This window comes from Microcaecilia unicolor, chromosome 7 (assembly GCF_901765095.1).
Source record: "Microcaecilia unicolor chromosome 7, aMicUni1.1, whole genome shotgun sequence".
In the NCBI taxonomy this organism is placed as follows: domain Eukaryota; kingdom Metazoa; phylum Chordata; class Amphibia; order Gymnophiona; family Siphonopidae; genus Microcaecilia; species Microcaecilia unicolor.
This window is the reverse complement of record NC_044037.1, coordinates 42,489,178-42,512,592: the sequence shown is the minus strand read 5'-3', so window position 1 is coordinate 42,512,592 and position 23,415 is coordinate 42,489,178. Positions and strand designations below refer to the sequence as shown.

General features: G+C 42.6%; 1 protein-coding gene across 2 annotated transcripts in view; it reads right to left on the bottom strand.

Moving 5' to 3' along the window:
• Positions 1–23,415, bottom strand: part of ARHGEF6 (Rac/Cdc42 guanine nucleotide exchange factor 6) — a 94,225-nt gene that overhangs the window by 49,863 nt on the left and 20,947 nt on the right. For both annotated transcript variants that reach the window (XM_030210111.1, XM_030210112.1), the window contains exons 7-8: positions 21,256–21,394; positions 5,525–5,584 (exon numbers count right to left, since the gene is read on the bottom strand). In XM_030210111.1, coding sequence (XP_030065971.1) covers positions 5,525–5,584; positions 21,256–21,394 — 199 coding nt within the window. The remainder of the gene's footprint in view (positions 1–5,524; positions 5,585–21,255; positions 21,395–23,415) is intronic.

Genomic DNA, 23,415 nt, shown 5'->3' with positions numbered 1-23,415 from the left:
AAATGCAAGCAGCTAGCGGGCTCCTATTGCCCCTCCTAGCTTTTGACTACCCACCAGTAGGGGGCAGGCACTTACACATTAGAGAGGACTGGTAACAAATGACTGGTAACATCGTGACTCAATCTGCTTCCCAACACAGGGGACCACTTCACATTCAAGATCCTTTTTCACCATGCTAAGATTCAGGCAGCAAAGATCAAAATTGCTTTTATGGAACAAAGCAAATCGAGGTTGTTCCCCTGAACCAACAGGGTCTATGTTTCTACTCCAGATATTTCTTCTTTCCCAAAAAGGCAAGAGGGTAAAGGCCCATCCTCAACCTTTGCGATCTCTATCGCTTCATCAAAGAGAAATTTAAAATGAATCCATTTCTCACACTCCATTTCTAGACCAGCATGACTGGACTGCCTCTATGCTTATATCCACATACCAGGCACTAGCAATTCCTTCCTTTCACCTTCCATCTATACCAAGTTCTTCCTTTCAGTTTCTCACTTGTTCTTGTGAACCATCTTTGCAGGATGGATGCTACATCTACCCTTATTTGGTCAATTGGATTATCTCAGTATCTAAAATACTTCAAGTGACCATTCAAACACTTCAAAACCTAGGATTCCTCATCAACAAAGTGAAACTCTCATTTCTACCCACTTAAGTGATACACTTCATAGACAGAATCGCTACCATTGTGGTTCAGTATTAGGGAGCAGGTAGTGACGGGTCATTCAAAGGTTCTTCAGGGAAACTAAGTTTGTCAAAATGGGGAAAACCTCGAGGAGTCGTTAGCTGGATGGGAGCATCTCGGGGAAGAGGAAATGCAGTGGGTAAAACTGAATGAATTTATTGTAAGGGCAACATAGTTAATTGATTTGATTACTTTATTTTTTGTCTATTAGATTGTAAGCTCTTTGAGCAGGGACTGTCTTTCTTCTATGTTTGTGCAGCGCTGCGTACGCCTTGTAGCGCTATAGAAATGCTAAATAGTAGTAGTAGTAGTAGACTTCATGGTGTATGCAGAGTGACTGCCCGCACTATCATCATTTACAGAGGTGGGTGCAGTCTATCTACACATGAGGAAGTCTCTAAAATAACCCACTTAAACCATCCATTTCTGAAGGTAAAAACAGGCATATAACTAGGCACTTCCATTTAGGCACCCAAAGACACATGGTAGGAGCCCATACATTAACCTAGGCGTCTAGAATCTCTATAGAATACTAGCATAACCTGGAAGATTTTGGAAACACTAAGGCAATATGGTTTCACTATTTCTCATTGTCTATTACGACAATGGGAGTGAACTGCTAAACACTGCATCTGCCAGCTTTTCCTATATTCTAAGAACAAGGTTTCTCTTTCCTTTACAGTTCTACTGAACAGTGCAAGTCCCTGCAACTTCTTTGTAACATTGTAGGAAGGAAGCAGAACCACATTGTCAGTGGTTTCATGAAAGACATCTTGCATCTACAAAACATAGCCTGCTTTTCTTGACAACTGAACACGACCCAAGCTTTGCTCACACAGTCTTAAAACTTCTCTGGGCAGCTGCCAACTTGCAAATTATAAGTAACTAATTCAAAGAAATGAAAGCTACAAGACTAGAAAATTGTGCATCATGAAATACACAAAAATTCCAAAAAGTACGTGTATGAATATGCATAACAGAAAGAGCCTCTGCACCAAGGCTTAGCATACAACATAATTCAATTTAGCACACACCAGAAGCAGCATTACGTTAGTTCCCCAGCATTGCACACTAAACTGCTTACAAACAGTACCATGTATGCAATAAAAATCACACGTGCACAGAAATGAAAGAATGTCAAAACCAAATTAGGATTTTACAGATAGAGAAGAGAATACCATGTTACTTCCTCCTATCTACTATTTATACTTAAAATGTAACACCTGTCTCAGACTAGGTAGTCCAAAAGCACAAAAATAGGGAAACCAAAGAACAAAACAACAAACAGCAACAAAAAAAGCACCAATAAATCCCAATAAATAAATATTGATGCCTGTACATACCAGACTCTTCAGACAGTGGCGTAGCTATGTGGGGCCACGGGGGCCTGGGCCCCCGTAGATTTGTCCCTGGACCCCCCTGCCGATGACCCTCTCGACCCCCCTCCCGCCGCCAACCCTCCCCCGCCATCAGCTACCTTTGCTGGTGGGGGACCCCAACCCCCGCCAGCCGAGGTCCTCTTCTTCCAGCGCAAGGCTTCGTTCTGTTTCTGTGAGTCTGACGTCCTGCACGTTGTACATGCTGGACGTCAGACTCACAGAAACAGAACAAAGCCTTGTCCCAGAAGAGGACCTTGGCTGGCGGGGGTTGGGGTCCCCCGCCAGCTAAGGTAGGTGACGGCGGGGGGAGTCGAGATTCTCAGCAGGGTCAGCGGCGGGGGGGGGGGGGGGGTCAAAGTTGTTGTTGTTGGTGGCGGGGGGGGGGGGGTCGGCGGCACCGGGGGGGGGGGCTAAAATGTGCCCCCTCACCTCGGGCTCTGGACCCCCCTCCCGCCGAAGTCTGGCTACGCCCCTGTTCAGACATCTGGAATTAATCACTGAACAGTATCTGAACCATCTTTATTGCTCCTTGGATAGCTTTCATTCTTTCTGAAGAGGTACCATATCGACCCCTGATGCAGGCATAGATGCTGAAACATAGCTCGTGTCAGGTCTGAAAATAAAGATCTGTTTGCTATCCTCAGTTCTGGAGGCCCTTGGTGCTTTTTTTTGTTGCTGTCAGACCAGGTAGTAACATTTTAGTGTGCAAGTTATTTCAAAGGCTCAGCTAACAGGATGCACTGTGGAATACTGACCAAGGAGGTGATGTTGTAGGAGGTATATACTAGGAGGATGGAGGGGATTGGGCAGGGCACAAACAGAGAAAGCAAGAAAGAGGAAAAGCACCAACACATTCTTGAGTGTTTTAAGAAAATGCCACAATTTTGATAAGAAAATGTACATGGAGGCCAAACGTTTACCCTTCATACCTACACAATGTATAAGACACAGTTACAATTGAGGCTCCAACCTCCTTGTGATTCTGCAGCCACAGGAAAGTACACAAAACCTGACCCTTCCGGCGGAATTACTCATTCTCTTTGGAAACTGCTGCAGGAGATGGAGAGCCAGAATGTCGAAAACGGTAGCAAATGGTGGTTTGTCACATTTCCCTCCAAGAGCAGAATGGTGCTTTTCCCTCCTCTGCTTCTAGCTAGACTGTCAAACTTTGCATCAAGTGAAAAGAGAAGGGGAGGAGGCTGCCTAAAATGCTGGTTTACCAATATCTTCCTTTTTCTTATGCAGCCATAAAGGATGAGGAAGGGAGCGCAAGGGAGACCTTCTATAGAGATGGGGAGGAGCAAGAGAGAGTAAGCAAGTGAGGGAATGTGACCGAAAAAGTGAGGGGACGGGGCGAAGAGGAGGATGGAAAGGCAAAGATGGTTCAGCAAGAGTAAGCATGTGACTCAGGAGACAGGGAAAGGAAATCGAGTGAGGGGATTGAAGGGGTTGTTGAGTATAGGTGATTGTATCAAAGGGACCTGTGAGATGTGGGGGTAAAATGTGAGTGAAATATCAAGGGATGTACAGTGTACGTGAGGGAAGAGATCAATGTCTGGACTGTAGAGGAGGTGTGTGAGTAGATTGTCCCTCCTGATCCTTGATCCCCTCCCCCTTTTGTTCTCCCTATGTTCTGTTCTTTGATCTACCTCTCTTGCTTGAGATACTATCTCCATTTCCATCTTCTAAGAATCACTCTACATTTCCTGAGACTTCCCCTTCTCTCCCCCCTCACCTCCTTTTCCAACACTGATCACAAAGAAAAATAACCAAATAAAGTAACTATGCACATTAGAAGTGCCTGAAAAAATGCATTTTAAAAGTTCAAAAATCCAAAGTGATTTAATATACAAATTTATGAAAAACTTTGCCACATAATTTGCAAACACTTGCCACAAAAACTTGACAAATCTGCTGCAGGAAACCAGAGGCTGTAATTATAACTACTGAAAAAAAATGACATGATTGTGCTGAAATGACAATGCTCTATGCCCTGTGTGGACTCAGATGGTCTGCAGGACACATGCTTCAGCAGAGAAAGGACTGCACCAGGACATCACAGAAAGCATTAAGTGGACAGTAAGGAGTTAGTTTTAGGAAACCTCAGTGCCATTTACACATATCCCCTCATTTTATATCAGGTCACTACAGGCATAATTATAGAATACTTGCGCTTACAAGCGTAACTGCTAGCCACGTGCTTAGTGTTAACATTTTAGCAAGAATTTAAGTCTGTAAATTTGGGATGATAAGCTCCTTAGGAAATAGCCTCTCTGTGGAGTTATGACATCAGTGGTCCCTCTGAGCATGATGCAAAGTCGGCCACTGTAAAAGCTCTGTGGTCCACATGTGTGGATGCTCTTTTGCTTAGAAGTAAAATACGGTTGTTCACTATTTAAATTATTATATTCTGGCTTGGATACTGTGGGTTTAGCAGAGGGATGCAAACTACAAGCTCTGACAATCCCCGGCTGGTTCACGTTCACATAACCAAACTTGAGTTTTCAGTTTCGGCTGCAGCTTCGGTTTTGGCTGAAAGCTTTCAGACAGTTTTGGTTACGGACAAAACTGAAAAAAAAAAAAAAAGCAGTTTTGGTTGGCTTCTAAGTCATATCATGAGGCTTCTCTCACACACTAACTTTGGACTCCTCTATGACCTGGACCTATAATAAAAAACATCATTGTGGGGCAGTGGCGTTCCTAGGGGGGGGCGGTGGGTGCGGTCCGCCCCAGGTGCACGCCGCTGGGGGGGGGGGTGCCGTGCGCCTGTCCGCTACATTCGTTCTGTGCTCCCTCTGCCCCGGAACAGGTTACTTCCTGTTCCGGGGCAGAGGGAGCATGGAAACGAAGTGGACAAGTGCGCGGCACCCCCCCCCATGCGGCGTGCACCCGGGGGGGGGGTCGCGCTGCACCCGGGGGTCAGGGCGCATCGGCGATCCGCCCCGGGTGTCAGCCCCCCTAGGAACACCACTGTTGTGGGGAGAACTGTGCTAGCCTCAGCCAACTTCCCTTACAATTCTGTGAAAAATAGAGATTTTTCACCTGCCCACAGGAGTCAGATATTGGCAGTAACCTTTCCTTCTGACAAGCAACTCATTTTTATGGCTATAACTTGAGTCTCGAAGAGACAGCAGAACGAACTCTGTTATAAAGGCAAATGAAGTAATTCAAGGACCCTTCCCCACCTACACTCTAGCTCTTTATGTGGGAAAAGCTTAAAAAAGGTTTACTAAATTTAGCGTGGTTAAGACTACCCAGGTAATAAAAGCTTTGATGTCTAGAGTGGGTCTTATCATATTTTAGCTATCACATAGCTGGCAGCGGCAGATGAAGCATGAAACACAAGTAGTCCCACGGACTGCTTGTTCCATTCCACACTGCAGTTTTACAAGGACACAAATGTCATGCTTGACTCATTCTCTTCACGGTGGCTTTAGTAAAATGGAATGGCCCCACATACCGCAAGGGTCTTAAAAGATGCAATTGCTTTCAGAACATCTTTGTGATCCGGATGAGCCTCCTGTAGAAATAAAGAAAGAAGAGCTGTGAGCGATGCGAAAACTGGAGTTTTTATATCAAATAGAGGCCTTTCCACATTAAACAGTAAGCAAAACTTTCAGGCAGATTAAAAAAAAAAAAAAAAAACAGGTGTCAGCTGTGTCTGTTCATTGCTAATGTGCTGACTTTACAGACAATCTTGATTTTATTGTGAGTGAACAATTATCCTAGATTGATTAAAAAAAAACCCAACAACAACACTGGATCATTACACCAAATTTAAACTGTCATCTGCCTGTTCAAAAGAAGTTGCCTCTGGGCTCTTCATACTGAGGTGCCAAAGACAAGACAAGGCGGGCTCCAAGTTCTGGGAAGCGCATTAAATATAAGAAATTCAAGTGGACCAGTATGTGCAGCTGGCTATGTACTGCAGAGGGAAACAGCACATTTTACAGGCGTTTAGGGCTTTCATTCTGCAATACTTCTGAATTTTTTTTTTAATTTATTTGTACCCCGCGCTTTCCCACTCATGGCAGGCTCAATGCAGCTTAGGTACTTATTTGTACCTGGGGCAATGGAGGGTTAAGTGACTTGCCCAGAGTCACAAGAAGCTGCCTGTGCCTGCAGTGGGAATCGAACCCAGTTCCCCAGGACCAAAGTCCACCACTCTAACCACTAGGCCACTCCTCCACAAATGGCACAGCACAACCCAAAAAAATTGGTAAAGGAACCCCTACATATAGAGCAAAAGAATCCAAGAGTCTTTGCTACACACTGCAGAGTCGAACAGTCCAGTGTTCTATGGAGTTGATTTTGCACCCACTTATACAAGATATCCTTCTTGAGTTTGGGTCTCATGAATGAGGGGTGCCCAATAAAGATTCATATATTATTCGTCTGGCTGGAAGTGTCTTTTTGGTTCACCCCTACTCTTGGATTGTTTTTATATAAATGGCACAACATCTGGAGCCTTGCAACCCATACAGGTTTTTTTTTTCCCCTCATGCTACAAGAAAGATATCTGGTCTTTGTCCTGCAAGGATGCACCCCTGTACATGAGGTTTGTACCTCTAATAGGTTCCTGGAAGAGAGATATACATTCAAAACACTTGACTTTAAATCTTTTCTACAATGTAATCGTAACTGTAAACAGGGCAGTATGTTCATGTAAAATATTAAAGCAAACAATTTATACCACTAGAAGCTGTCAAAATAATAAATGTGCTAATGTAAGAAAAATATACACAATTGTTTTAAATTCAAGGAGAGAGCTAAAAATAAATTTTGTAGCACACATCTACAGTCATTGCATGTTCAGCAATGTGTATATTTCTTCAATAAAAGGCACACAGCATCAATTTCTAAAAACAAAGCCCTGAACTTTTTAACCAGCAAAGATGTGGAAGCAGAAGACAGGCCCCAGCTAGTAACATGAGCTTTACTCTCTCTGCAGTGGGTGGCTGTGTGTCCCTGAAATGTGCCTCCCATACCCAAGGTAGAAAATGACATAATGAAGCACAGTCTCAGTAGCATAGGCGCCCAGTATAAGAGGCTTGAGGAGGCAAGGCCTACGCAGCCACAAACCCCCGAAACTCACGCCAAGTGCCAGGCTCTCCATATCAGGCCCACTCCAGGAGCTGGCATCTCTTGCTCCCTGGGTCCAGCATCTCTCTCCTCCTCCATTACTTCTGGTCCAACGTTCCCCCCACCCACTGCAGTGTCTACCTCTCTCCCTCCCTCCCACCGCCCTGATTAGATCGCCGCCAGTAGCAGCGCTATACTAAATAAAACAGCCAGCTTTGGGGCTTCGGCAGTCCTTGTGTCACATCCCACCATTGTGGAAGCAGTAAGTTTTAATTACATTTAATTACTTTCTGAGAAGCAAACACTAAATAAATCACACAATATGCCAAATAATCTTCAGGTTCTTTATATTAATCTAATATCTCTAGTACCTTAAGAAGTTTAAGCAACACAATAATACTAAGATGCAGACAGCAGTCCAGCAGCAAGAGGGGTGCTATCCAGTCTTTTGAACTTAGTGTCACAGGTATGATTATCTCCCAGTTGGAGAGAGGTTACATGTGTGTGCTCAATGCAAAGAGCTCCTAGCCCTCAGAGAACAAGTTCGTTCTCTTGAGGCTAGAGTAGCGGAGGAGATTAGGGAGAGGTATATAGGGGAGGCCTACATGGTAGAGAAGTCCCACTTCTAGCCTGGCAGCCCCTGTACTGCCTTGGAGGAGGGAGGTCGCTTAGGAGAGCATCACCTTGGTGAAGTAGGAAGTAATCTTGTAGCCAAGACCTGCCCACCATGGGATGCAATATCCTCTCACACTAAGAATGTATCTCCAGGAGCTTCTGTCCAGGAGGGAAGTGTTATGACAGCTGTTGTAGTTGGTGATTCAATCATTAGGCATGTAGATAGCTGGGTGGCTGGTGGATGTGAGGATCGCCTCATCACTTGCCTGCCTGGTGCAAAGTTGGAGGACCACACCCATCACCTAGATAAGATTTCAGATAGTGCTGGGGAGGAGCCTGCTGTCTTGGTACATGTGGGTACCAATGACATAGGAAAATGTGTGAAGGAGGTTCTGGAAGCCAAACTTAGGCTCTTAAGTAGAAATTTGAAATCCTAATCCTCCAGGATAGCATTTTCAGAAATGCACCCGTTCCATGCACAGGACCCATGAGGCAGGCAAAGCGCACAGTCTCAATGCGTAGTTGAGTTGATAGTGCAAGGATGAGGGATTTAGATTTGTTAGGAACTGGACAACATTCTGAGGAAGGGGGAGCCTGTTCAGAAAGGATGGACTCCACCTTAACTGGGATGGAACTAGGTTGGAGATAGCAGCTTTTAAACTAAAATGAGGGGGAAAGCTGACAGTCGCCCAGGAGTGCATGGTTCGGAGTGCAGTATCCTCGAAGGATACTATTGAAACAGGACATTTAGGGAATCCCAACAGAGAGGTTCCAATAATGGTGAAAGGAAGCCAGGAGTGTTTAATAGGAGAACAAAGGATGCAAATTATCCCATTCAACTTCAAAGCAGCTTGTAAATGCTAGGAAAAAAACACTTGTTCTCTGAGGGCTAGGAGCTCTTTGCATTGAGCACACACATGTAACCTCTCTCCAACTGGGACATAATCATACCTGTTTTCAGTATATCCATAACAAATATGCATGAGAGACTTTTGAATACAATGGAGGCAATGTATGCAAATCTCTCCCACACATATTCATCGTGGATATTCTGAAAACCAGACTGGCTCGGGGGTTACTCCAGGAACAGCTTAAGAAACACCAATTTAGAGCATTTGCATGGTACAAGTGGTATTATCAGAGCTAGTAATTGGCAATGAATGTGCAGGAGGGGACTTCCAGGGATTCCCAAGAGCCCATTTTTCAATTATTTTTATAATGCCTAAGAGTATCTCAACAAACATAGTGTAGCTAACAAATATGCCCTTATGATAAAGTAGTAACAGAAGTGAGTGCCCATTTTGATAAAGCAGCAGCAGCAAGCATCTCCCCTGATTATAGAAGCAACTACAGCCAGCACTCGGTGTTATTTGCTGGCATCTCTTCAATTACCCCTTACACTTCTTTTTGCCTTTTCATCTTTGTTTAAAAACTTTCTTTTTAGCTAAAATAATTTAATGCTTTTACATAGTAACATAACATAGTAGACGACGGCAGAAAAAGACCTGCACGGTCCATCCAGTCTGCCCAAGAAATGTGCCACTTTTTTGTGTATACCTTACCTTGATTTGTACCTGTCTTTTTCAGGGCACAGACCGTACAAGTCTGCCCAGCACTATCCCCGCCTCCCACCATCGGCTCTGGCACAGACCGCATAAAAGTCTGCCCAGCACTATCCCCGCCTCCCAACCACCAGCCCCGCCTCCCACTACCGGCTCTGTTATCCAATCTCGGCTAAGCTCCTGAGGATCCATTTCTTCTGAACAGGATTCCTTTATGTTTATCCCAAGCATGTTTTAAACCACTGTCTACATTTGAGACTCTCGACAACCATATAAAAAGAGCTAAGACAGTGCATGTTGAAGCAATAGAACAGTCTTTGTAGTGGCACCACACTTACAAAGAAATTTCTCTTTTTTTTTTTTTTTTGCTCTAATTAATCATACCCCATGCCATAGCTGTCAGGTATACCCAGACTTTGCAGAACAGTGGTCCCTATATTGTGACTTCATTCTTAGAGCTGGGTATTTCCTTTAACGAGGTGTCCTTCTGGCTGTCTCTGTGATTCAGCTGTCACTGCAGATTTAGGAAAGACCAACTCACAACTAGAAGAGATTTTTTTTTTTTTAAAAGCAAACATTTCCCCTGAGCTGATCTCATTCTGCTGGCAAGAAAAGTGGTTAAAGTGTTAGGTGAAAGATTAACATTAAAAACAGCATCTAAACATGGCTTCTACTGCTGCTCACTCAGAGCAGAGAAGCAAAAGTCATGTTTTCCATGGACAGGATCTTCTAGCCACACCTCTTGAATATTCGCCACGGTGACGTGCGAGACCCGGACTCCAATAGGAATGCTTTAAAAGTAAAATATTAGCATTAGCGCATTCCCGCCTATACCGGTACTATAAATACCTTGACAGCTCAGAAATAGTCAGTTTTAATTTTTCCGCATTGACGGAACGACCCGAAATTAATTTTTTCAGTCAGTCAGCCAGTCAGTCAGTTAATCATATAGACTTATTTCTTTTCTGTTATGTCTCAAAGAAAAACGGGGTTTAAACCGTGTGCTACGTGTACTCGTAAACTTTCCCTCACAGATCCTCATTTTAGATGTGTGCGCTGTTTAGGAGAGTCTCACGATACCAAAAATTGTTTTGCTTGTCGAAGTATGTCCCAAAAATCTTTGGACATCAGAGCATTTAAGTTACAACAATATTTAACCTCAGCAGTTCAATCGGAATCGTCATCTGTAAGTTCTCATAAAAACTCTGTTATGTCTGTATCGGTATCGGATGCCCCAGCTATGGTGGAAGAGAATATTACCCCTGCTCTCCCCCTTGCCTTAGTGCCCGGGGATCAGGTGCCTTCCACTCCTGCTCTCCCCCTTGCCTTACGGCCCGGGGATCAGGCTAAAGCTATGTCTAATGGGCAACAAGTACAGTATGAGACTCATCACAGCGATGTCAGGTCTGGTTCTCGACGTCGATATCGACGTTCTTCGAGATCAGCTGATCATCAAGCTCGAAGAAGAAGGAGCCGATCCCGCTCTCATTCTTCTGACTCGACTTCGAGCAGTGGACTCGATCGACATCGAAGAATTTCTCGGCAGGGCAGATCTCGATGCCGTCATGATTCTAAACACAGCAATTTATCTAGGCATCGTAAGAGATTACCTTCCACTTCATCATCTGATGTGCCTTTGAGAAAACGTTCTAAAGTACATTCTCATTCAGATCACAGCTCTTCTAAGCATAGAGCATCTCGTTATTCAGTATCTCATGCTTCTTCAAGAGCTCAATCAACTTCTTCTTCTTCTACACAAGTGAAAATTTTGGAGTTACTGACAAAACTATTACAGAATCAGCAGTCAGTACCTGAAATTAAACAAATGCAGTCACCTAATACTGCACCAGTTCAATCAAATACATTGACTCATATTGAGCAGAGACAACCTATATGGTCTGTGTCTCCATCTAGTTCAGTACAGGAGTGTGTTTCTAATAAATGTTGTATACATTCTCCAGTACCTTCTTTATCTCGCTCCTTGCATGCTGATAATCAGACTCAGTTAGACCTAGAATTACCTTCTACTTCTGTTGTTCCACCTGTAAATCAGGAAGACAATTTATCTATACAGGATGAGTCCTACCATAAATTCTTACAAAAATTGGTAACAGTTTTGAACATAGAAGTCTCTCCGCAAACTGATGCTGCTCTGGATAAGCGGTCAGTTACGAAATATTTGAATTTATCTAAACAATTGGTAGCATTACCAATTCCTTCAGTACTCCAGGAGCATCACAAATTAATTTGGAACACCCCTTATTCTATTAGATCTACGCAAAGATCATTAGAAAATAAATATAGGGTGCAAGAAATTTTGGGTCATGGTATGACTCAACTTCCACATGCATCTTTAGTTATAAAATCAGCAATGAGAAGACATAAGTTGCAAAAAGATATTACCAATCATCCACCAACTAAAGATTTAAAATTCATGGACTTATTAGCAAGAAAGAATTTTCAATCCTCAATGCTCTCAATCCGTATAGCAATCCATATGTTTCATCAAATGGAGTATTTGTATACCATCTTGGATGATCTGTCTAAATTACAGGCAGTATTTCCTCAGCAGGAGACTGCAAATTTTCAACAGATTCTCACCAAATTGGAAGAAAGTTCTAAACAAATGATTCGTACTACACACGATCAATTTGATACATCACTTAGAAACGCAGCAACGGCAATTGCATCTAGGCGTTTCGCATGGTTAAGAGCATCTGCATTAGGTGAAGATGTTCATGAAAAGGTGGCTGATGCTCCTTGTATGGGTGACTCTTTATTTGGAGATCGAGTTAAACAGCTGATTGAAGGTCTTAAAGAAGACTGTACAACTTTAGACACACTAGAGCAAGATAAGCAGCAGCCTCCAAAATTGAATTACAAAAGACTACCATATTTTAATGCAAGGAATAGATTTCAACAACGAAAATCTTTTGGCCAACAACGGTCTAATTTCCCATTTAAATCTCAGCCTCAACGTTATAATTTTCAGGCTAGAGCAGGTAGAGACAGGAGATCTCAAAGACCTCTTCAAACAATTCAGCAACAAAAACTCAATCCGTCTTTTTGACCAGTCAGTATCGCTGATTCCGGTGGGGGGCAGAGTTCAACATTTTTTCAGTTCTTGGATGTCTATAACAACAGACAAATGGATATTAGACATTATTCAACATGGATATTTTCTCAGATTTTTACAACCCCCACCTATGCGATTACCTACACGTCTGCATGTTCCAAAATCGCAGATCCCATTTTTACAACAGGAGGTCTCCAGACTCCTCAATCTCAATGCTTTAGAGATTGTACCTGCTCACGACATAAACAAAGGATTTTACTCCCGATTTTTTCTAATAACCAAAAAGGATGGGGGTTACAGAGCAATACTGGATTTAAGACAACTCAACAAATTTCTTCCCAAACACCGGTTTCGAATGTCATCTATACAAACAATTCTTCCTCTGCTAAAACAAGGAATATGGTTTTCAGCTATAGATCTACAGGATGCATACCTACATATTCCTATTCATCAATCATCAAGACGATTCCTTCGATTTGTGTGCCAAGATCGTCATTACCAGTTCAAGGTTCTACCTTTTGGGCTAACATCAGCTCCCAGAATCTTCTCCAAGTGTGTCATAGCTCCTGTAGCACATTTACATCGTCAGGGTATAATACTTTTCCCATATCTCGACGATTGGTTGATTGTAGCACAATCTCATCAGCAAAATCTTCTTCATTTGCAGAAAACCATGCTCCTTCTCGGAGAGTTAGGTTTAGTGATCAATTACAAGAAATCTCATTTGACCCCCACTCAGAGATTGACATTTATAGGAGCAGATCTGGTCTCATGTCAAGCATTAGCAAAACTTCCATTGAATCGAACACAAGTTTTGATTCAACTAATGCACAATTTTCTGTCAGCAAGGATCATCTCTGCTCGACAAATTCTAATACTGTTAGGCCACATGGCCTCAACGGTCGCTGTTCTACCTGTTGCTCGTCTATATATGCGACCCCTGCAGTGGTATTTAAAGAAACGATGGAGTCCTATTCTACATCCACTTTCTTCAAAGATATATCTATCAAATCGGATCAAACTACAGATGTTGTGGTGGACAAATCGACATCATCTGCTGGTGGGAGCTCCATTCAATTTACCGACTCCAACCAAGATACTTACCACAGATGCATCAAAGGTTGGTTGGGGAGCTCATTTGGATCAGTTCTCAACGCAAGGGCAGTGGACCTTTCAAGAGAGTTGTTCTTCCATAAATCTTCTGGAATTGAGGGCAGTCAGATTAGCTGTTCAAGCTTTCCAACATCTCCTTCAATCACAAGTGATTCAAGTTTGTGTAGACAACCAAGTAGCAATGTTTTACATCAACAAACAGGGGGGTATGGGTTCTCTAACTCTATGTCAAGAAGCAGTCAAACTCTGGGCACTGGTTCTGTCTCTACATTCGGTGATTCGAGCAGTGTATCTCCCAGGTCGTCAAAATCAAATTGCAGATGTTTTGAGCAGACAACTTCAACCTCACGAATGGTCTTTAAAGAGCACAATTACTCACGCTATTTTTCAAAGATGGGGTTGGCCTCAAATAGATCTATTCGCATCCCCACAAAACAACAAATGTCAGAAATACTGCTCAAGGTGGCCTTCAAGTCAAAGGATAGCAGCAGATGCGTTTGCCCTTCCTTGGACAAATTATCTATTTTACGCTTTTCCTCCAATTCCTCTAATTCCAAGAGTTCTACAGAAAATCATTCACGACAAAGCGTCAATAATATTGGTAACACCTTATTGGCCGAGACAAACCTGGTTTCCAGTGCTCACGCAATTAGCTCTGTTCCAGCCTTTTTTCCTTCCTCTCATTCCAGATCTCATATCTCAAAACAATGGACAACTGCTGCATCCAAATCTAATCAAACTTCATCTCACGGCTTGGTTTATTCAAATAATCAATTAGATTCATCCTTTTTTTCTCAACCAGTTTTGGATGTTTTATTATCTTCCAGAAAACACTCAACTAGAGTGGTTTATGCAGCTAAATGGAAGAGATTTCAATGTTGGTGTAGTTCACATCATATGAATCCCATTTCTTGTCCTATTTCTGTATTATTGGAGTATTTTCTTCATTTGTCTTCATCAGGCATGGCCGTATCTTCAGTTAAGGTTCATATGGCAGCGATTAGTGCTTTTCATGATCCAATTGATGAATGTACAGTGATGGCACATCCTATCACTAAAAGATTTTTAAAGGGTTTAATGAATCTTCACCCTCCTACTAGCATACCTCCAGTAGTGTGGGATTTGAACCTAGTTCTGGAAAAACTTATGGATCCTCCATTTGAACCACTTCCGACGGTTTCATTACAATTTCTGACTTGGAAAACTCTGTTCCTAGTTGCAATTACATCAGCTAGAAGGATTGGAGAACTGCAAGCATTGGTTTATTATTCTCCATATACTCAAATTTTACATGACAAAGCAATATTACGTCCTCATCCTAAATTTCTTCCAAAGGTAGTGTCATCCTTCCATGTTAATCAATCCATTATTTTACCAGTATTTTTTCCACCTCCACATCAATCTGCTCTGCATAGCAGGTTACATACATTAGACTGTACCAGAGCACTATCAATTTACTTACAGAGAACGTCAATTAGTCAGAGACCATCACAGCTGTTCCTTTCTTATTCTACGAAAAACAGACAACCAGTATCTAAGAGAACACTTTCTTCTTATGTTACTCACTGTATAAATTTTTGCTATCAGCAACAACAGTCACATCCTCATGTGACAGCCCATAAATTAAGAGCAAAAGCTTCTTCAACTGCATTTTTGCATAGTGCACCTCTTTTGGATATTTGCAGAGCGGCTACGTGGTCATCTCTACATACTTTTTCTAAACATTACTGTCTTGATACAGCATCTAGAGCAGATTCGCTGTTTGGGCTATCGGTCCTACAAGAGGCTATGTAAGCGACAACCTTCCTCCTCCTCCTGTCACAGGTAACATGTATGAATTTAGACTTCTGGGTGCTTTACATTATAATGTATTATCTAATGTTACCTGTGTATGCTTGGGAGTCTTCAAGAGGTGTGGCTAGAAGATCCTGTCCATGGAAAAATCATAGTTTCTTACCTGTAACGGTAGTTTTCCGTGGACAAAGGATCTTCTAGCCACACAATCCCTCCCTACCCTCCCTGGTTGTCGTAGCTATTTTAATGAACTGACTATTTCTGAGCTGTCAAGGTATTTATAGTACCGGTATAGGCGGGAATGCGCTAATGCTAATATTTTACTTTTAAAGCATTCCTATTGGAGTCCGGGTCTCGCACGTCACCGTGGCGAATATTCAAGAGGTGTGGCTAGAAGATCCTTTGTCCACGGAAAACTACCGTTACAGGTAAGAAACTATGATTTTCTTTACTTCCTGTTTACAAGAGCACCATGAAAGTCACAACCATCACACCCACAACAACCTATACTACTTATATCATTTCTAAAGCGCTACTAGACGTACGCAGCGCTGTACACTTGAACATGAAGAGACAGTCCCTGCTCGACAGAGCTTACAATCTAATTAGGACAGACAAAGAGTAGCAAGATTCCGTGCAGAATCCTAAAGAGTAGCAAGATTCCGGAATCCCATAGTAGCAAGATTCTGTGCAGAATCCCAAAGAGTAGCAAGATTCCGGAATCCCAAGACTACTACTACTACTTATCATTTCTATAGCGCTACTAGACGTACGCAGCGCTGTACACTTGAACATGAAGAGACAGTCCCTGCTCGACAGAGCTTACAATCTAATTAGGACAGACAAACAGGACAAACAAGAGATAAGGGAATATTAAAGTGAGGATGATACAACACCTCTCCCTTCTTCAACCCCAATCAAATCTACTAACACTGTGAAATTGAGCAGTCATCTTGTATCTTTTAATACCCCATCAATAACTACTACACAAGAAATTTCTAAGAGCCATGAAACTAATCACTGTACCACATAACACTCTTCTGCACTAATAAAAAGGTTCAATACACTGCTCCTTCTATATATTCGTGAGTTTAAAAATATATTCATGAGTTTAAAATATCATCTCTCACACAAGGCACTATGTCCCAATCTAAGAAGCTTGCCTACAACTGTCCTAGAATTAAAGGCACAAAGAAAAGCTCTTTGGAAATATGAAACTATTGGACTGCTTTTTATATTAAAATTAACCAAATCCATTGTAGCAGACCAATTGCTAAACTTTCTTGAACAAACCAATGCATTTGGGTGTGATTACATTCAAACAATCTAATTTAGATCACAATAAATTACTCTGGAAGGTCACGTGATGCCTGAAAAGTGAGGACGAAGGCGGGAAGAGCTCACGACTAGTTCACTACCGACGGTATTCTATCTGTCCATCGCCACGACTTGTTAGCTACGAAAACAATAAATTAATATCAGTGAGCTATGCCCCCATGGGCTGATCCTAAAAAATCTTCCAGACAACCTTGCACAGGGGCGAAAACACCGAAAGACTACAGGCAACCTACCATGCTGCAATGCCTCTCCCAGCAAGATGGTGTCTCACAGTCGGGTTCGGCATTGCCTCCCTCAGCTGATTTGAGCACATTATTGGAAGGGAATGAGACAAATCCTAGTGTTTCTAATACGGATCCGGTGCTGACAGTGATCAAAGAGGGCAACGCTCAGTTAACTGCCCAACTCACAGACATAGAAAAGGATATTGCTGGAATAAGAACGGAGCTACATGTGGTAGCAGGCCGGCTGGATCAGGTGGAGAACCGAGTGAGTACCCTGGAAGATGACCTTAGGAGGGACACTCTCACGACGCAACCATTGCCTTGGTTTTGCATAAACTGGACGACTTAGAAAATAGAAGTCGTCAATCTAACATCCATATTATTGGTCTCCCAGAAGGAAGTGAGTCTACCAACACGGCGGACTTTGTGGAAATTGTTCTCCGAGAGATTTTCTCTGCTGAGGTGTTCCCGGAGGATTTTATAATTGAGCGGGCTCATACAGTACCTATGCAACTAACACAAAGGAACCCTAGAAGTTCCCTTGCCCCATCTTGGTGAAAGTTTTTAATTTCTGCCATAAGGAACTGGTGATGACATGGGCCAGAAAGCAAAAATCTATGACGTGGCGGAATCACCGTGTGTTGTTTTTCCCTGACTTTAGTCCAGAGGTAGAACGGCGACGTATGGCCTATAAAGAAGTGAAACAACGTTTATTTCAACATGGTATCCCAATGGCCATGTGCTTCCCGGCTACATTCAGTATTCAGTGGAAGGGCGAGAAACTCCTCTTCAAGGACCCAGTGGAGAAATTTCTAACAGTTCATCTATCCGAATGGCCCCCCATTCTCTCAATCTCAATGAGGGGGTTTGAGGCGAACAGAGCCCACAATGACACCTTCAAGTAAACTGCAGCGGCAAAACGCATTAAAAAGTGATAAACGCTTTTGCCAATTCAGACCCACAGACATCTGTGGGCTGAGTCGGTCAACCAGCTGTTCGGTAATTGTAGAGGAGTGTTAGTCTGAACATCTCAGATGTATTTGGATCTTGAATGAGAATATTTTTTTTTCTCATGTGTTGATAGCAGAGGACGGGATGACTTAAAATTTCCTTTAGTATTATTATTATTACATTAATTTTTTTCTTTTGTCTCCCGATGGGGTCGGGAGCTCCCCCATAGTGATGCGCTTGAGGCTTGGAGTGGAGGAGTAGCCTAGTGGTTAGTGCAGTGGACTTTGATCCTGGGGAACTGAGTTCGATTCCCACTGCAGCTCCTTGTGACTCTGGGCAAGTCACTTAACCCTCCATTGCCCCTGGTACAAAATAAGTACCTGAATATATGTAAACCGCTTTGAATGTAGTTGCAAAAACCTCAGAAAGGCGGTATATCAAGTCCTATTTCCCTTTCTCCCCCCCCCCTCACTCCTATATCCCTGTGGCCTCAGGTGTTGTAATCCGTGACCTAGCACGCAAGCTAGGGAAAGTGATTTGATATTGCTTCTCTGGCGGGTTAACCCAGGTGGTTCTATTTTACACAGATCGAGGACATTGCTTCCATCAGCAATGAGGACTCCCAAATTTTTGGCTGCCCTCATTTGCCCCTCGACTCTGCTAACCCGGCTAGTGCACATAAGTTACTGTTGGTTGTTTATTTTACAATCTTCTCATGGTTTTTTCCATTATTCATGACATGCATTCTTAATTCCTTATTAGGATCTCTCTATTGTGACAAAAATCAGTTGGTTTCTCTTTATCTCCCTACTCTATTATATGCTGAAGGTATGTTACCATCGGGGAGGTTCTGTTCACCCCGACATCTTACAATGTTGGAGGCATGCAGGGGACATGCAAGAGGAGGAGGGTTCTGAGGAAATTAAGCAACATGGCATCAGATATTTTTTTCATACAGGAGACTCGCTTGGTGGCTCAGGATAGTAGGTTTTTTCGGGCACTCTGGGTGGGAAAAGTTTTTCATTCTTTTGGGACCACTAACAGTGCTGGGGTGCTCATTTTGCTACATAAAATGTTTAAAGGTAGAGTTCTACGCTCCTGGAAAGATGACTTGGGATGGGGGGGGTAGCAGTGGAGGTAGCGGTAGGTACTTTTACATGTTGTTTGGTGTGTGCCTATGTCCCCAATCATAAGCAATTGGACTTCTTATGAACATTGCTGGAAAGGGTATCTGGGTCGACGACGTTGCTCGTACTCCTGGAAGGGGATCTTAAATTTGGTGGCGTCTGATGCTTGGGATCGTTCTGGGTGGATGGCCTCATCTAGCCTGAGTATGGGTTCTGATAATGTGGGGCTTCAGAAATTATTGCAGTCACATTCTTTGGTGGATGTGTGGAGGGAGCAGAATCCCAGAATCAGAAATTACATGTTTTGCTGCAGGGGTTAATTCCTATTCTCAAATTGACTATTTTTTATGCTAAATATATCACTGACCCTATCACCCTCTCCGATCATGCGCCCTTACGAATATCATTGCAGGGATCAGAGTTGGGTGTCCCAGGGCTTACTCTGTGGAGGATGAATACCGCAGTCCTGGGGCACACATCTTTTGTACAATCTGCCATGGAAGCCCTTCAGGAGTATTTGCTGATTAATGACACCACAGAGATGGATGTCTTTATATTATGGGATGCCCTTAAGGCAGTGGTAAGGGGTAAATTTATTCAGTACGGCTCATATTTTTAAAAAAATGAGGACCGGGACCCTTGCCACGGTGTTGGGTGATCTGAGGCGGGTAGAGGAGGGCCATAAGAGTTTCTCAACACCTGATGCCACTGTACAGTTACAGAATTGTAAACGTCGTTATCACGAGCATTTGGATGAGGAGTTAGCAGACGCCTATAAAAGGGTCAATCAGAAGTACTATGTCAAAGGGGGCAAAATTGATAAAATTCTTGCGGCAGAGGGTGTCTCAGACAGTTATTACTCAAATTCAGGATGGGGCGGGTGTTTTGGTTCATTCCAAGACAGATATCGAGAAACAATTGTAGATTTTTACCACACCCTGTACTCGTCAGAGCTGACTGCCTCTGATACAGAGATCTCTAATTATTTGTGCATTAACCTTAAGGAGCATCTCTAGGAAGAACAGATAGCCACCCTGGACGGGGATATCACAAAAAATGAGATACTTGAGGTGATGAGACCTTCCTATGGGTAAGGCACCGGGCCCGGATGGGTTTCCTCCTGAGTTCTATAAGACCTTTGCGTCAGTATTGGGGCCTATTCTCACCAGGGTGCTTAACAGGGTGATCGAGGTGGGTCAGATGCCAAAATCATTTTCCCAGGTGGTGATAACTGTCTTACTTAAACCAGGAAAGAACCCTACGCACTGCGGCTCCTACAGGCCTATTTCGTTAATAAATACAGATGCAAAGGTCTTAGCAAAGATTTACACCAACCATCTGACTCCTATAGTTCCCATGGTGCGCTTAAATTTTAAGTCGCATAGTTGAAAAGGGGGCATGGCCATGGGCAGGGCATTTCTAAAATCTATATGCGTTGTTATAGAATACACCCACTCTGCACCTAATTTAGGCATTTGAATTTACGCCAAGTAAAACATGGCATAAATGGCCACAACTACATATGATGCCATATAGTCAGGGGTAGTTGAGGAGCTCCATTCCCAAGGTCTGCACTCCAGAACAATGCTGCAAGGCTAAGTCAGAGGAAAACTTGTCTATTGACCTGCTTATGCCCCACGAAACATGCTGATAACCCTTACATTTTCCATTCAAATTTAGGTAAGAAAAGTTTAATGAAAAAGAAATTTAAAAAAACAAAAAACAAAACGCACAACACAGCAGTATCATATTTTCACCATCTTGGACCTCAGAGATTTTTTTTAACCTATTCTCTCCTACTTTTGGAAGGTTTTTTTTTGTCCTATAGTGTTCTTTTCCTTTGGGCTTCCAACTCAGATGGAATTGGCTTCTGTTAGCATATAGTACCATAAGGTTTCACTTGCAACCACTCGGGGGGTTACCCTATTTTTATCCCATCCCAAACATTCCAGTGAAGGTCCTCAGCCGTAAGCCAAGGGCCAGATCACAGTTCCCTTTGGAACGCAATTAGCATGGATCATAAGTCTGTGCAGTAGGTGTCATCACTGTGCAAGGGCCAGGACTCCATATTCCCACCCCCATCCTCAGTCCTGGCAAGAGAGGTTGGACTCGGGAATTACACCCAAGTCTTGAGCACGGTAGCACACAGCCTTGGCACCATTTTCAAAAATTACAAAAACTTCTAAAGTTTCCTCAGACACCCAACCAATAATGACAACAAAGGGCTAATTCACACAGATTGTGAAATCTCTTGTTTGGTTATGAGTGGGAAAGACCAAGATAGCTCAGATTTGTATTTCTTTACCTACCTCCATATGTCGCTCCAGTTCCTGGAGGAGAGTGGCATACTTATCCAGCCTCATAAACGGTTTGCTAAGGTTTGTCGTTAAAACCAAAATCCCTGGGCTGGGAGCTCCTTGGTGTTCCATAAATTTCTCCAGTTCATCACTAAAAATATAAACAAAATCTGAATGCAATACATTCTAAGTCTATGAATGACAGTTCTGGACAAACAACTGTTGAAGTATGGTGAAACATTTGTTCAACTCATAGCCTCCAGACTTCCTTTTTCATCAACTAGAACTCTGTGCTACTGTATCACAGAAACTATTACAGTGCTGCCTTACAATAGTAGAAAGGCAATGCACGCCATCATCCCGCACATTCCTTAATCTGCACTTCCCCAATTGCAAAGGTCTCAAATACAAACTAATGTACGCATCAAACTTTACCTACTTGAGCACACAGTAATGGAACCCATTGCCACGCAACTTAAAAACGATTTACGAACTAACTTCCGCAAACTACTGAAGACCTATCTCTTTAATAGGGCATACCACAAAGATCAACAAATGTGAACATACACAACTCCTCCACATATATTCAGAACTGTCTTATAATATCTACTTGTTATACTACTATCAGGTTTTATCATTATCATGTTACCCGAGATCCTTTTGTTACACTAAATGTCTATTTTCTAATATATTTCCACCAATCATGATGTATCGTAAGCCACATTGAGCCTGCATTTGTATTCTGTGGGATACAAATGCAATAAATAAATAAATAAAATGTTTTTAAAGCAGTGATACCAGCTGGATTCTTCCAAATATGAACTTTTCTTCTTTTTTTTTTCTAAATCTAAGATTTCTTTTATTAAAATTTATATACAACCGAAGCAATTAGAATATATAATACAACAATCCTCCATGGGATCTAGCAATAAATGGTGCTATTACTATGTAATAATCTAACTCATATGTCACGCATGGATCATTAAAAGTGTAAATAAGCCTTGACCTGTATTGTGCTTTTTTAAGCTGCCACACATCCATAAGGTATCCCACTAGAACTGGATATTAAGAATGCTACAGTCTTTCAGTTACATGTGGAAGCTATAATAGGTTGCCTATGTGGAAGGTCCAAATACGCACCTATTTTAAGCCTATTTTATAACGAGAATACAAGCACTTATGTGCCATTACAAAATAAGCATTCAGGACCATAAACAGAATGGATGAACACTGATCCACATGCCTCCAGGTCCATGAACATACAGTGCAGCTACATTATTTTATTTTGCTGGACCAGACTAGGTGAAGCGTGCTGTGTACACCAGCTGGTTTATTCTGACCCTGATGCAGCCATTATTACTGGCGAAACATGGCCATGTCGAGCACATATGATTGTTAATCTGGGGAGCATTTTAATTCATTAAAGACCGTTTTCTTATATGATCTGCCTCCCTAGTTATAAATTAGGCAGGTTAGAAATTTGCAGCATTGCACGCACAGAAGTAAATTTATACTTGCTCAAGATTCTGTGAAGTGCTGTGCACAGTTGGTAGCAATATGCAAATGATAATAATTTAATAAGACTTATTTTTGTCTACTTTATTCATTGTTGCTGTCTCAGACCACAGTGCCACCTGCTGGTCAGTTTTGTGCTGACACTGACACTGGTGCAGAAGAATGGGCAGCTAAGACTGAACAAGAATAAGACAAGCATAAGCGGTCAATGGCTCAACAGTACGGGACGGCTAAAATGGGCGGGACCAGGCCTGAGTTCTTAATTGTCTGAAAACATACAGAAAGGACTACAAAATAGTAGTAGGTAATATCCAAATTTAATAAAAGGAATTAAGATACATATCAAATGCCAGAGAATAAAGTGGCAAAGAAAATTAAACAGTGCAAGCTTCAGTAGATATACATAGGTCTCTTAGGCAATAGAGCCCTGCAGTTCATCTCCCCCCACCCCCTCCTTCTCTCTCATATCCCACTTCCCCACTGCCAGTCTGCATCTCTCTCACACACAAAGACGCTGCAACGGGAGGGGGAAGGAACAAAAGAGACACTGGATCAGAAGTAATGGAGGAGGAAAGAGATGTTGGACCCAGGGAGCAAGAGATGCCAGCATCTGCAGTAGCCCTGATACAGAGAGCATGGTACTTGGCATGAGTTTTG